The sequence below is a fragment of the Neurospora crassa genome, linkage group III (assembly GCF_000182925.2).
Source record: "Neurospora crassa OR74A linkage group III, whole genome shotgun sequence".
NCBI classification, from domain to species: domain Eukaryota; kingdom Fungi; phylum Ascomycota; class Sordariomycetes; order Sordariales; family Sordariaceae; genus Neurospora; species Neurospora crassa.
This window is the reverse complement of record NC_026503.1, coordinates 1924503-1937292: the sequence shown is the minus strand read 5'-3', so window position 1 is coordinate 1937292 and position 12790 is coordinate 1924503. Positions and strand designations below refer to the sequence as shown.

The 12790-nt window shown below is 53.2% G+C and overlaps 4 protein-coding genes across 5 annotated transcripts; 2 read left to right on the top strand and 2 right to left on the bottom strand.

Moving 5' to 3' along the window:
- Nucleotides 1-71: 71 nt before the first annotated feature.
- On the top strand, nt 72-4463 carry NCU06216 (nuclear condensin complex subunit 3). Its single transcript, XM_957839.2, has 2 exons — nt 72-3016; nt 3073-4463. The coding sequence occupies exons 1-2, from the start codon at nt 340-342 to the stop codon at nt 4182-4184; spliced, it is 3789 nt and encodes a 1262-aa protein (XP_962932.1). The 5' UTR covers nt 72-339; the 3' UTR covers nt 4185-4463.
- A 13-nt stretch (nt 4464-4476) lies between these two features.
- Nucleotides 4477-7856, bottom strand: NCU06215 (transferase). The gene is made up of 8 exons (XM_957838.3): nt 7604-7856; nt 7484-7528; nt 7124-7415; nt 6943-7070; nt 6521-6891; nt 6235-6464; nt 5891-6171; nt 4477-5812 (listed from the first exon to the last, which is right to left on the bottom strand). Exons 1-8 carry the CDS (start codon nt 7819-7821, stop codon nt 4627-4629), a joined length of 2751 nt encoding a protein of 916 aa, XP_962931.3. The 5' UTR covers nt 7822-7856; the 3' UTR covers nt 4477-4626.
- An 83-nt stretch (nt 7857-7939) lies between these two features.
- Nucleotides 7940-9171, bottom strand: NCU06214 (hypothetical protein). Its single transcript, XM_957837.2, has 2 exons — nt 8853-9171; nt 7940-8793 (listed from the first exon to the last, which is right to left on the bottom strand). The coding sequence occupies exons 1-2, from the start codon at nt 9052-9054 to the stop codon at nt 8663-8665; spliced, it is 333 nt and encodes a 110-aa protein (XP_962930.1). The 5' UTR covers nt 9055-9171; the 3' UTR covers nt 7940-8662.
- A 293-nt stretch (nt 9172-9464) lies between these two features.
- On the top strand, nt 9465-12629 carry NCU06213. Of its 2 annotated transcripts, none has more exons than XM_011395588.1 (5): nt 9465-10381; nt 10500-10862; nt 10924-11234; nt 11305-11630; nt 11693-12629. In XM_011395588.1, exons 1-5 carry the CDS (start codon nt 10222-10224, stop codon nt 12099-12101), a joined length of 1569 nt encoding a protein of 522 aa, XP_011393890.1. In that variant the 5' UTR covers nt 9465-10221; the 3' UTR covers nt 12102-12629. The 2 variants fall into 2 exon arrangements, with proteins under 2 accessions (XP_011393890.1, XP_011393889.1); XM_011395587.1 differs by having other exon boundaries at nt 10500-10871; nt 11693-12628.
- Nucleotides 12630-12790: the final 161 nt, after the last annotated feature.

The window sequence follows — 12790 nt, the reverse complement described above, 5'->3', positions numbered from 1 at the left end:
CGTTTTGCGACATACAGCGCAGCGAGCAGCGCGACCCCTCTGCAGCAGGTCAGACAGTCCCTCCCGCTAGGTGACGACGGGGCCGCCAGGAAATTCACAGCAGCCCACCTGCAGTGCAAAGTAAACAAAACAACCTTCATTCGCGAATAGTGTCACTTTCATTCATCCCCGGCTCCTGCTCAGTTGCAAAAGCCATCCTACGAAACCTCACATCCGTCTTTTTTTTTTGCTTGTTTTCTTATATCTTGGGCTTGGATTACTTGTACCTTTTCCATATCGCATACAAATAGAGGACTGCCGCTGTGCAGGCCCCGCTAATACCAACAGTCATTGCCGACCATGGCGCCGGGCAGATCGACGAGAGCGACACGCGGGGCGCGCCAGACCTCGGTCGTACCAGAAGCACCCTTGGATACTCCCGACAATGCGCTACGCACACAAGTCGCGACCGTCTTCGGCGACGCCCAAAAGACCACGGCATCCCATCGCAAGCTGGCCGTGACCCTGCGCAAGATACAAGAAGCATGCTGCTACGAGCCGACGAGTACGAAGAAGCCCGCCGAGGCCGACGAGTTCGAGGAAGATGACTTCAACAAGGAGTTTGTACGCTGTGTCCTGCGCGTCATGCCCATCAAGAAGAGCGAGGGAGTCGGCGAGAAGACGGTGCGCTTCATCGGTCTGTTCCTGCGGCATGCCGTCGAGAAGGATAACGAAATTCTCGGCGAGGCCGACCCGGACGCCAGCACCATGCCCGAGACACCCAGCACCCGGCTTACCGGACACTTGATGGAAACCGTTCTTCCCTTGATGATCGCCAAGGACAAGTTTGTGCGCTATCGGTCAACGCAACTCATATCTCATATCATCAACTCCCTCGACGCGATTGACGACGACCTCTTCCAGAAGCTACGGTCAAGTCTACTTAGGAGGATTCGCGACAAGGAGGCCATGGTCCGGGCACAGGCTGTGCTGGGTCTTGGACGCTTGGCTGGCAACCAGTTCGAGGGCGAACCGAATTCCGACGATAGCGACGATGATGGATCGACTGGTCTTCTCGAAAAGCTCCTCGAAGTCTTGCAGAACGACCCTAGTGCCGATGTGAGGAGGTCTCTCCTGGTTAACCTGCCGATCTTGCCGACGACCCTGCCATACCTGCTGGAACGAGCACGCGACCAAGATGCGCTTACGCGGCGCGCTGTCTACTCCCGTCTTCTGCCTGCGCTGGGCGACTTTCGTCATTTGTCACTCTCTATGAGAGAGAAGCTTCTTCGCTGGGGTTTACGCGACAGAGACGAAAACGTGCGCAAGGCCGCCTGCCGCCTATTCCGTGAAAGATGGATCGAGGATTGCGCCGGGACTGCGCCCCCCGTTGAAGGAGGCCAGCCTTCCGAGGTGTCACCCCCAAGCATAGAGGCTCTGCTGGAGCTCCTGGAGCGCATTGATGTTGTCAACTCCGGAGGAGAGAACGGTGTCGCTCTCGAAGCTATGAAGGGCTTTTGGGAGGGCCGTGCTGACTACAGAAATGCAGTGAATTTTGATGACAACTTCTGGGAGACACTTAGCTCGGAATCCGTGTTTGTCGCCCGGACATTTAATGATTTCTGTAGGAACGAGGGCAATGGGAAATACGAGTCCCTCGTCGACGAGAAGCTACCCGAAGTCACCAAGCTTGCATTTTACTTGGAGCGATACGTCAAGGTGCTCATTGATGCCATCAAGAGGATCAATGAGCAAGAAGTGGAAGATGAGGAAGAGGAAGAGGACACAGTCGAGCAAGAGTTCATCGTCGAGCAGCTTCTACACATCGCTCTTACCCTGGACTATTCGGATGAAGTTGGCCGTCGCAAGATGTTCGCCCTTTTACGACAAACCCTCTCTATCCCGGAACTCCCCGATGAAGTCACCAAACTCACCGTCCAGGTGCTACGAGACCTTTGCGCCCCCGATGCTGCCGGCGAGAAGGAATTCTGCAGTATTGTACTTGAAGCCGTTGCTGACGTCCACGACACCATCGTCGACGATGTTCCTGACGAAGGCGACATTGACGACAACGAGTCCTTTCACTCAGCTAGATCCGAGGTCAGCGACGACGAAGATTCTCAATCTAAGAAAAAGAAGAACAAGGGTCCTGAACTGTCGGAGGAGGAGGCGGCTCAGAAAGCCATCAAGGAGATCATGATCAACATGAAGTGTCTCCACATTGTGCAGTGCATGCTCACCAATGTCGCCGGCAATCTCCAGAGAAACGATCATCTAGTTTCTATGCTCAACAACCTCGTCGTTCCCGCCGTGCGCAGCCACGAGGCCCCTGTTCGCGAGCGTGGTCTCGTCTGTCTCGGCCTTTGCTCGCTCCTCGACCGCTCGCTTGCCGAGGAGAACCTCACCCTGTTTATGCATTTCTTCGCAAAGGGCCACACTGCTCTCCAGATCACCGCCCTGCATATTCTTACCGATATTCTCAATGTGCACGGCGCGCAGCTGCTCTCGAATAACACCAATCTCCTCAAGGTTTACGTCAAGGCCCTGCGCGCTGGCGGAAGATCTCCCGAGGTCCAGGCGGCCGCTACTGTGGCCGTTTCCAAACTCCTGCTCGGCCGTGTTGTTAGTGACGTTGACGTATCCGCGGAGCTGCTCAAGACCCTTGTTATCGCGTACTTCGAGCCCGCCAGTGCAGAGAACCAGAGCGTTAGACAGGCACTCAATTACTTTTTGCCTGTGTTCTGCTACTCGCGGCCAGAGAATCAGGATCTGATGCGTCGGGTTGCGCTGGATGCCCTGCATACCTTGTACAATGTGCGCGAAGGCCTGGATGACGAAGAGGCCGATGTAGATGATCAGATGGTCAGCATGTCGACCATCGCTGCCTGCTTGGTCGACTGGACGGATCCCAGAAAGTGCTACAACCCCGATGAAGGGTTCAGCGCCGGCCTTGACCCCGAGAAGAAGACCGTTTCGGCAGATGTGCACCTCGACTTCGCCAAGGATATTCTCGAAAGGCTACAAGGAAATGGAGCCAGTACGTATTCATTGTTGCCTCTCCCACCAAATCGTGATACTGACACCCAGACACAGAAGAAGAAAAGCGCATCATGGCCGCCCTTCTCGCAAAGCTCTACATCCCATCCGGCTCCTCTTCCTCCAACCCCTCCTCGCCCATCAAGATCCGCGACGTCTACGCCCTCGTCACCAACGCTGTTGAGAACAACCTCCTCTCCGACGCCACCTCTCGCAACGCCCTCTACAAGGTCCATGTCTCCCTTGGCAAGATTGTCAACGCCCTTGATGCCGCCGCCGAGCAAGATGCCGCCAACAACGCCGCGGGCCGCCATGCCTCCATTGCCTCCGGCGCCACCACCCATAGAAGAAGCGCCAGCAGGGCAGGCAGCGTCGCTCCTAGCCGGGCGGGTAGCGTGGCGCCTCCGGCTAGCGAAGCCAGTGGCGGCGGCGGCGGCGGGGCTGTGTCCAGAGCCGGTTCCGTCGCACCATCTGCGTCTGGTGCTACTGCTGCGCCTGTTAACAGCAGGAAGAGAAAGGAAAGGGAGGTCAGCGTTGGCGTCTCCATCAAGGAGGAGGACGAGAACGAGGACGAGGGCGAGGATGTGGAAATGGGTGGTACGCAAGTGGGCGATAATGATAATGCTGGTGATCGGGAAACAACACCAAAACCAACTGCGACAGAAGCCCAGGAGCCGAGCACGGAACAGAGAAGGTTGTTGAGAGGCGTTTCTCTGAGGAGTAGGAGGCAGAGCTCGCAGAGTGTGGTTAGCGTACAACCGCAGCAGCAACAAGAGGAGGAGCAGGAAGAACAACAACAACAACAACAACCGACAGGAAGGAGAGGGAGTAGGAGGGCTAGTGCGATGAAAGCCAAGGCGCGGTTGAGTGCTGGACGGAGCAGCAGAGCAGGTACGGAGGATATTGCGGAGGAGATACTGGATGATAGTGATGGAGATACGGTGATGGAGAGGACGAAGATTGAGGAGGAGGACGAAGAAGAACAAGAAGAAAAAAAGCGCGAGGACGAGGAACAGGACGATGAGGTAGGAGGGGAAGAGGATGGGAAAGAAGAAGAAGAGGAAGAAGAGGAGGAGGACGGTGATGACGATGATGGAGAGAACGAAGGGAAAGATGATGACGAGCTTGTTGATGAGTTATTGTCGGATGAAGAGGACGACTTCGAATAGGGTTGCGTACGGATTGAAGACGGAGATTCTGGATTGTTGAACTACATATGAACTGACTTGATTGGGTTTGGATGGGACACTACGTAATATATGGAGGCTCTGTGTTTCTGGCTTTGGTTCATGTCGTTTGCTTGCTGTCGAGGCCTGAGCTTCTTGGGCTAAGACGTATTGCCTTGGTTTATTTTGTCCTTGAACATTGCAGGATACCATTGAATGAAATGTCAAAAGGCTTTCTTTGTTTGCTTCCATGCATTTCAACTTTAGCATCTCCTCATCCAAGTGATGCTGAGGAACGATTTCGAGAATTTATCTACTCGTTCTAATCTAACCTTTATATCTACTACAAGCAACCAACACACAATGATCCACACATCCTATCAAACCACCCGGCCCTTCCTTGGGCTCGTCCTCTTGGACAAGATTGTACCACCTCATATTTTACCTAAAATGACCCAAGCCAGAACAACAACCCACTCAGCCCAACATTAATTACCAAATGCTGCACCAAGCTCCAAGCCACGCAGTACAAGTACTTTGGGGAAAATACCGTCCACACGAACAAGTGCGTCCTGAGGATCGTACAAGCCGCCATAACCGCCGCGACACTAAACGCGGTAAACAGCGTCGTCACGGCAACATAGGTCTTGAACGGACTGATTTGCCCCCCTTCAAGCATCTGTTTCGCTTCCGCTTCTTCCTCCTTTTCGTCGCTCCCTCTTTTCCCATTGTTACCGCTACCCAACCTTTTCTGTCTCTGATCTCTCCGCCAAATCTCCCCCAAAAGCACCACCGTCCCAAAAGCCCACCACACCGGTCCCGCCCAGTTCCCCACGTACGTCAAGATGCCAACTAGGACAACGTTGAAATTGCTCACCCCGTTGTAGGCGTTAGATAGGTCCACGGAGGAAATCGCGTTGCTACCGCCCATAGCGAAAAAGGAGGCATACTGCAGTAGGAGTGAAGAAATTCCCAGTTCAACAGTCGACAGCCCTGTGCCGTCCGGGGCATCGATCTCGCTGGACAGAAACCAGTAAAGCAGGTTGAAGATGAGAAAGACGGGGATATTGGCCGTCCGGCTTTGTGTGAGGGCGAGGATGGTGTAAAGGTGTTGAAGAGTTGTGATTGCCTCGGCCGGCCCCTTTTTGCGGCGTGACCGTTTACGGTTCCCCCCGGCCCCCCTCATCTCCCAAAGGATAAACCCCATTGCCGCCATTGCCACCAGTCCTAGACCGACAAAGACCGCACGGGCGCGGGCAATCAAGCTCGCGCCCCTCGTGAAATCAAGCAAACTACTCTTCACGAATTCCACCACCAACTCGGGAGCGTCCTCGAGCGTGAAGGCTGCCTTGAAAGTGAACGCGGCCAAAACTAGCCCCGTCATGACAGGGTAGTTGATGGGTACCGGGATGCGGCCGTGAAAGGAGTAGACGAGCTGCCGGTGGGTCCAGAAGTAGGTGAGGCCGACGAGCAACCACAGAAAGTGGGGGTGGGGTTCGATAAAGAGTTTGACGATGTCCGGCGTGCCAGCGTGTTTTTGGCCGGTTTGGTTCCAGGCGCGAAGGAGGCGGAGGGAGGCGAGCACGGGGAAGGCGGTGAGGAGGAGGTGGGCGGGAAAGGTGGTGTTGGCGCTGGAGGGCGGTGAGGGTTGTTAGTTAAGGTTGGGTGTGAAATGATGAAGGAGAAAAAGAGAAAAGGGGAAGACGTACCGCTTGAATCCGCGGAGAGTGAGGTAGCCAAACCAGGTGCTCGTTGCTAGGTACCAAAAGTGCTGCTCTTCTTCGACATAGCTGCTGGCAAACATCATAATGCTGTAGGCTATGGAAATCACCAGTAAGGGGGTGAGAGAACGGGTCGGGGAAACGGTTTTGATTGCGGCGCTGAGGCTAAAGATTACGGCGAGGAGGGCGGTGATTTGGCCTAGAATGAGTCGGGACATGTCGTAGTTGCTCGCCATGCCGCTCATGAGCTCTTGAGCCTTGCGAAGCCACTGGAAGATGGTTAGCTGGATCGGAGGCGGATCAGAGTGTTGTATAGGTAAGTTGGGCATTACCGTGACAACAGGCAATGCCCACTGGGAGTCCATATCGTCACCAACTCTCGCAGACATGAGATTGTTTGAGGGACCTTGCCATTCACAGGCCAATTGTTCATAGTCGGACGTCGGGCTGGCACAGGATTCTGCGGGTAAAGCACCGTCGAAAGTTTTGGTACCCGATGCAGCCGAGATGACGGTTTGTATCTGGCGCGCATTTTCATGCAGCAGATAGGCCTGGTCGGCTTCTGTGATCCTATTAGAATATGGAATAACCAGAAAGTTTGATAACTTCACAACTTACTCTTCGGCCAGATTGACAAAAAGTCGGCGATCAGGACACCCAGGTTGTTCTTGGGAATAGGAAATCCTAGAAGAGCAGCCAGAGTGGGTGCCAGATCAGACTGTTCAACGGTCGAGTAGAATTGAAAGTCTTCGGCATCTGGTAACGGAGAGTCTTGGTTTTTCTGAAGGCCCTTGAGCTTGGGGGAGATGAACAGAAGGGCCGGTGAAGTTTCGCCAGGCGACGAGGCGCCGTGATTGCCGGCATCATTCATTCCATGATCTCCACAGAGAACAAAAAGGGTTGACTTGAGGTGGTCTTGGGTTTCTATGGCCTTGTATATCTGGCTGACAATACCATCCATTTCCCGTTGCTTCGGGACCATATGAGGGCTATATGGCCAGTTAGCAATGCGCCTATTCGGGAAGAAGAAGCGACTTTACCTTCTCGGTCCTCCCTTATGTCCAATGTGATCAAGTCCAAGATAGTGAAGAATCATGGTATTCCAATCGTCGTTTCGGAGCTCTCCAGGAATGTTTCGAGTGACATTGTGATCAACCTCGGTGAAGTCCTACTCACGTTAGCACAATGCGGACGCCTGCCATACTGAGCGTAAGAATTTACCGCGACAAAGAAGCTCGTGGTACCATCAGCACGATCAAATGTACCCGGAAAGAGCTTCAACCAAGTATCATCCCCGTACATTACAAGTTTTCCTGTGTCCTTTGCCTTCATCTGGGCCAACCAGGTGTCTTGCGACGCGAGGCTTGAAGACTCATCGCCTTCGTCAATGTTGAGAACGACATCGAGGAATGAAGGCACAGAACCAGTAGTGATGGCCTTCAGTCTAGGCATGGTGACTGTGGGAGACGTGGCATGGGCTGTGAAGGGAATTGCAGCACCATGGCGAATCAAGCTATATGAGATGTCAACATCAGAGGTGGACTGAAGCCGAAGAAGGGCACATTATATGGAAAAGCTTACGATTGAGTGAACTTGAAGCCACTGTTGGTAGTGTATACAAAATCACTACATGTAAAGACCGGATTAACATGGCTACTGGTCGAAGAGTGAGTGGTATTGGCGATAGTGACATAATTTTACCTTCGCAGGGCGTCGACGACCATGAAGACCAGCTTGTCAAACGGAGCTTCCGGGGGCTCGCCATAGCCATCCAATGGCTCATACTGAGCCAGACCCGGTAGAAGAGGCTTATATGGGAAGAAGCCCGTTGCGAATATGACAATGGCGACTGGGATCAGCACATTGGCTGCTATGAGAAGCAACGTGGAGCTCAAGTTTCCATTGCGCCGGAAACTCATCTCGAACTCGCCAAATTTATATACGTGTCTTATCGGGGGGGGGGCGTGCTGTTCATCAGTAAACCAAGAAGCTGCACTCGTGGGCCATTTCTGTGTCGTGAACGGAATAAAATACTCTGGGAGGAAATGAGATATGCGTTCAGGATAGATTAGGTAGTGTTGATGTTGTGAGGTACAAGTGAGGTTGTTAAGGCAGATAACAGTGGAAGAAAGGGGGCCAGTGAGGTTCAGCCCAAAGTTAGGTGGCTTCCACCTCAGTTCCTTCCATTTCAAGTCCGTTCCCACAGAAGCCCAGGCCTTTCCCGTCGTACAGGTAGGATTGGCACTGGACCCACTTAGAGCACAGCGTTAACGCAGTAAAAGTGAGAGACCCCTAGAATAGCATGCCAGCCTAGAAAAATAAATCCATTAAAGAACCAAAACCAAATGCGCCAAGTGTAGATAATCCCACCCCACTAGTCCGTTTTGCTGCTTTTCCATCCCATATGACTTCTGAAGTTCATGCTTTTTCGCAACAGCGTCGGCGTCGGCAACGCGGAAGATTGACAACTCGATCAATCCCGTCTGTGCAAAGCACCGGTGAAGCCCCAGACAGACCAGAAAAACGAGGCCTGCCACAAAAGGTCGTCATCCGTACCGTCTCCTTCCATCCTAGCCCTAAACGCCCGGCACTATCTTGTCGCCGTCGTGAGAATGAACAACCGCTAGGACATGCCTGGAGCATGAGAGAGTTGTTGTAGTTGTCCTTTGGTAGTACAGCCGCTCTATAGCCCTGGCCACACCGGTGATACTTTTGGTCGTGTGTCGAAACTCAGCTGCTCAAATCGTGGCCGCTTGTCGCTCATTTCCTCTTCTTGCTGAACTTCTCGCCATACTTGGGGAAGACAATCTTGGACTTCTTGACCCGCCTCTTCTTCTCAATCTTCTTGCTGCCAACCTTTACAGGCTTGGCGGAATCAACCTCCATAGCAGCTGCGATTTGGTCAGCACATGGCCCCTCGTTTGCACCTTGGTTTTCCAGCTACACTTACAGTCATCCTTGGTGGCCTCCTTGACCTCATCCTCGTTCACGGTCTCCATCTCCACCTCCTTGATGGGCTTGGGCTGAGCAGCAAGCTCGAGGAGCTTGGCAGAGATTCTCTCCAAGCGAGCGGCCTCAACAGGTCCAAAAACATTCTTCTTCAGTTTCTGGTTGTTGTTCTTGATAACGGACGCTCTCTTGCTCTTGGCCATTTTTGCGGTTTGGGGAAAGGGTTAGGTGGTGTGGTGTTTTATGAAATGAAGCGGATGGATGAGTGTTGATATTCACCAAAGGTTTAGCTAGGTATGCGGTATGGAAAGAGTGATGACAAAAGATAGGTATCGATATGTCGTTGTTGGCGGAGTTGAAAAATTCCACTGGAGCAGTACAGGCAACCTGGGTTCTCCGCTAAATTCGAGGGTAGCCCTGAAGTAGTCGGAACCTTTCCATCCGCCGGCTTACCACACTTAGTCAGGTGCTGGGTACTTAGCGACCACGCTCTTCCAATGAGCTCGACGGTACCTGCCGCTGCTTGCCACTAACAGACCCACCTTTCCCGCTAGATAAATAACTGCTAGCGATCCACACGTTCCTGCTTGGAACACTTTCTGCCGCCTCCTCCCGCCTGTTCACATCGACGACGTCTTTGGACTTTGGAGCAACCGGCTTGAGGGCTGCGAGAGCGACAGCGACTGGATTCTTTTACAAACGGAGTGACGATCATTTGGCGCATACACGGGCTTCACTGTTTTTTTTTGAATTGGGTTTACCGCTCAGAGTAGCAAATCACTACGGGGCATCGCGGTACCGTTCAACTTCAACTGAAGTCATCCATTCACGCATCTGCCATAAGTGCCAGTGCGCAAGGCCGCAGACAGCGACAGCCGGCTCTGTGTGACGGACGGATAACGTGCGGGCGGCTTAATCTCGCTCAGCTGCGAGTCTACCTAAAATCTAAATCCAACATCGCGCGCCGTACATCACGGTGACGCCGGCACCTCCAGCAGCCGCAGCTCTGCACCGCGATAACCAGCCTCGACGTTTCGTCGTCCTAGGTGTCCGCTACTACCCCTAAGCACCTTGAGCGCGTCGGGGTACACTCCCGTGCCATCGGCTCACTCTCGGCTCAGCCTTCCATCACTCCTTCCTCACATCGCGCCGTCCGTAGTGCACGCCCACACTTCCACCTTTCAATACCTTGACGGCCAACTGCGGGGCATCCGCGGCCGGTCGCGACCAGGCAACCCTACGATACGACCGGGCACCACACCACGCTCTTATAGGATTGCATCTTCAGTTAGTTAACAAGCCTAGTGTTGGCAAGCAGAGGCTCGGTTGGAATCGTCAATACCGTACCGGTCGTTGAGGGGCACAGAGAAATGGATCGTGCCGGCCCTCCTCCCAAAGACAAGGTTGAGGCCCTCAAGGCGATCGCAAAGAACGCCGGGGTCAACAAGACGCAGCTGCAGTCCCTTTGCGCCGTCAATGGCTTGCCCAAGACGGGAAACAAGCCTGATTTGGTGAAACGCCTTGTCGATGGTGAGTGAGCCTTCAGTCGGCCACCACCTCCTTACCTCCACCATCCGTCATACATGCGAAAAAAAAACCATGGGAATGCAGGCTAACACAAAGGGGCTTCACCCCCCCCCCCAATCAGCTATCCAGCAATGCGTAGCGCGCGGCGACGGCATCACTTTCAACACATTTTACAACAGTTTCGAGACAACCGTACCCTGGTTTCATAGCTTTGTGGCTAGCACGGGTCTGCTACAGCAACCCAAACCCCAGCCGCCACCGCAGATACCCCAAACCGCAATCTACCCACCCGTTCAAAATCACGGAAACAGTTCCAACAGCTACGCCATGGCTTCCTACGGCGTAGCTAACGGCTCCTACAACGCGCCTAAGGGCGTCAGCAGACCACTGGACTGGTATAACCAACAACGTCACGATTTCCAGTTCAAGCCGAGCGTTTTCTACGAAATACAATATCGAATTGGGGAGGTCAAGGATTGCGAACGTATGTTAGGTAAGCCAGTATCGTTCCGCCACTGGACACAACCGCTGAGTCTCGACAACAGCAATGCAGCAGCATAGGCAAACCGTCTCCATCAAGCTCAGGGTGGCGGATCATCCCCAGCTCAGTAATGTCGGAAACGACCCTTCACTGAGGATCATGATGTACTGCGCTGCCGGGAAGAATGGCGTCCAAGACATCGCCTTTCCCTACCAGTCAGAGCTCAAGGTGAATGGCGGCGAGGTCAAGGCAAACCTGCGAGGCCTGAAGAACAAACCTGGGTCTACTAGACCGGTTGACATCACGGACTCGCTGCGTCTACGACCAAACACATATCAAAACAACATTGATTTTACGTATGCCCTCACCAGAGAGGTAGGTGTAAGAGGAAACTGGGTATGGGAACCCGCAGAGAGCCGCACGTGCTAACCAGTTGGGTTGATAGTCTTTCTACCTAGTAGTATACCTGTGCAAAACCCCGACTATCGAGGAACTGGTGTCAAGAATCACCAAGAAGATCCGCGCCGAATCGGTGGTTACCGAGATCGCAAACAAGGCTAACGACCCTGACGTCGTTGCTACATCACAAGTCCTCAGTCTGAAGTGCCCACTGTCGTACATGAGGTTAAGTAAGCCCTGCCGAGGCCTGAATTGCGGTCACATCCAGTGTTTTGATGCCACTTCATACCTCCAACTCCAGGAGCAAGGGCCACAGTGGTTATGTCCCATCTGCAGCAAATCTGTTCCGTTCGACCAATTGGCGATTGATGAGTAAGTCACAATGGCCTTGTGTTCAATACTGTCTCCGCTGTACTGGCTGACACGCATTCTAGGTACGCCCAGGGCATTCTCGAAGCGACTCCCAAATCTGTAGAGCAGGTCACGATTGAACCTACCGGCAAGTGGATAGAACCAGGTGCGGAAAAAGTGACGGTACCCGACTCTGCCGAGGCAAGCTTTGTCGATGACGATGACCTGTATGTTTCGGAAGTCCTCTCGGCAGCAAACCACGACTTCTCGACGCCCGGTCGTTCTACTACCGGCGCGTCAACTACACTGATCGGCACGCCGATGAATGGAAGCACAGGGGGCACGCCTTCACTGGCAAGGTCATCGAACAATAACAATAAACGTTCAGCCCCGGAAGTTATTGATTTGACGCTGTCAGATGACGACGAGCCACCCAGGCCTGTGAAGCGGGCTAACTACGGGATGAACGCGTACTATGGATCCAACTCTTAGGGGGAAGTATAGGATGCTGCAGATGTGCATCACAGGCACGCTTCAATGCAAAGGGGTCGCCGTGCTCCCCGTCGCCGTAACAGGCAGGCGCAATGGACGAATTATCAGGCGGATTATTCCCACCAGCCCGACTTTGGGGAAGTATAGGATGCTCAATATTGGCTTCGGAGACTCGCTTGGGCAACAGGAGGCCGGATTGTTCCCTTCATCGGCCCTAACTGAACGCCATGTCTACTAGGTATCCTTTTCTACCAGACCAGCTTGGTTTTCACTTTTTTTTTTTTTTGCATTTCAAACACGGTGGATCGACAGAGGTATTTATATCAGTCTTTGGCGTTGGGCGCACTCAGATGGGGGAAAAGGTTTTATGGGAGAAGTTTCAGGGTTGTGGTACAGTGAGAAATGACGGAATGAATGAGGGATCAGTACTAAGATGCAAATCCGATACCCATTAAAGTGATACGACCTGACCGGCATGTTGTCTGGGAGCAATTTTGTACATGAAATCGATTACAAAATGATGTACCCGCCAATGATACGTAACGTCTACGTGAAGTTCTGAAGTCTACCGGATTTGAAAGTTACCTCTACCGCGTTACTTGCAGTTGACGTTCCCATCTGTGTGACTTTAGCGTATAGCTTAGTGCTTGGCTTGAGCTTGGGTGCAGTGGACGCTCGTGGCCGCGCTT

Coding starts and splice junctions, on each gene's coding strand:
- NCU06215 (XM_957838.3), bottom strand. CDS start 7,821: ATGAGTTTCCGGCGCAATGGAAACTTGAGCTCCACGTTGCTTCTCATA. Junction 7,071..7,123: donor CCACGAGCTTCTTTGTCGCG/GTAAATTCTTAC, acceptor TAACGTGAGTAG/GACTTCACCGAGGTTGATCA. Junction 6,465..6,520: donor TTTGTCAATCTGGCCGAAGA/GTAAGTTGTGAA, acceptor ATAGGATCACAG/AAGCCGACCAGGCCTATCTG.
- NCU06216 (XM_957839.2), top strand. CDS start 340: ATGGCGCCGGGCAGATCGACGAGAGCGACACGCGGGGCGCGCCAGACC. Junction 3,017..3,072: donor GCTACAAGGAAATGGAGCCA/GTACGTATTCAT, acceptor ACCCAGACACAG/AAGAAGAAAAGCGCATCATG.
- NCU06214 (XM_957837.2), bottom strand. CDS start 9,054: ATGGCCAAGAGCAAGAGAGCGTCCGTTATCAAGAACAACAACCAGAAA. Junction 8,794..8,852: donor GGAGGCCACCAAGGATGACT/GTAAGTGTAGCT, acceptor ACCAAATCGCAG/CTGCTATGGAGGTTGATTCC.
- NCU06213 (XM_011395587.1), top strand. CDS start 10,222: ATGGATCGTGCCGGCCCTCCTCCCAAAGACAAGGTTGAGGCCCTCAAG. Junction 10,872..10,923: donor GGATTGCGAACGTATGTTAG/GTAAGCCAGTAT, acceptor TCTCGACAACAG/CAATGCAGCAGCATAGGCAA. Junction 11,631..11,692: donor GACCAATTGGCGATTGATGA/GTAAGTCACAAT, acceptor CACGCATTCTAG/GTACGCCCAGGGCATTCTCG.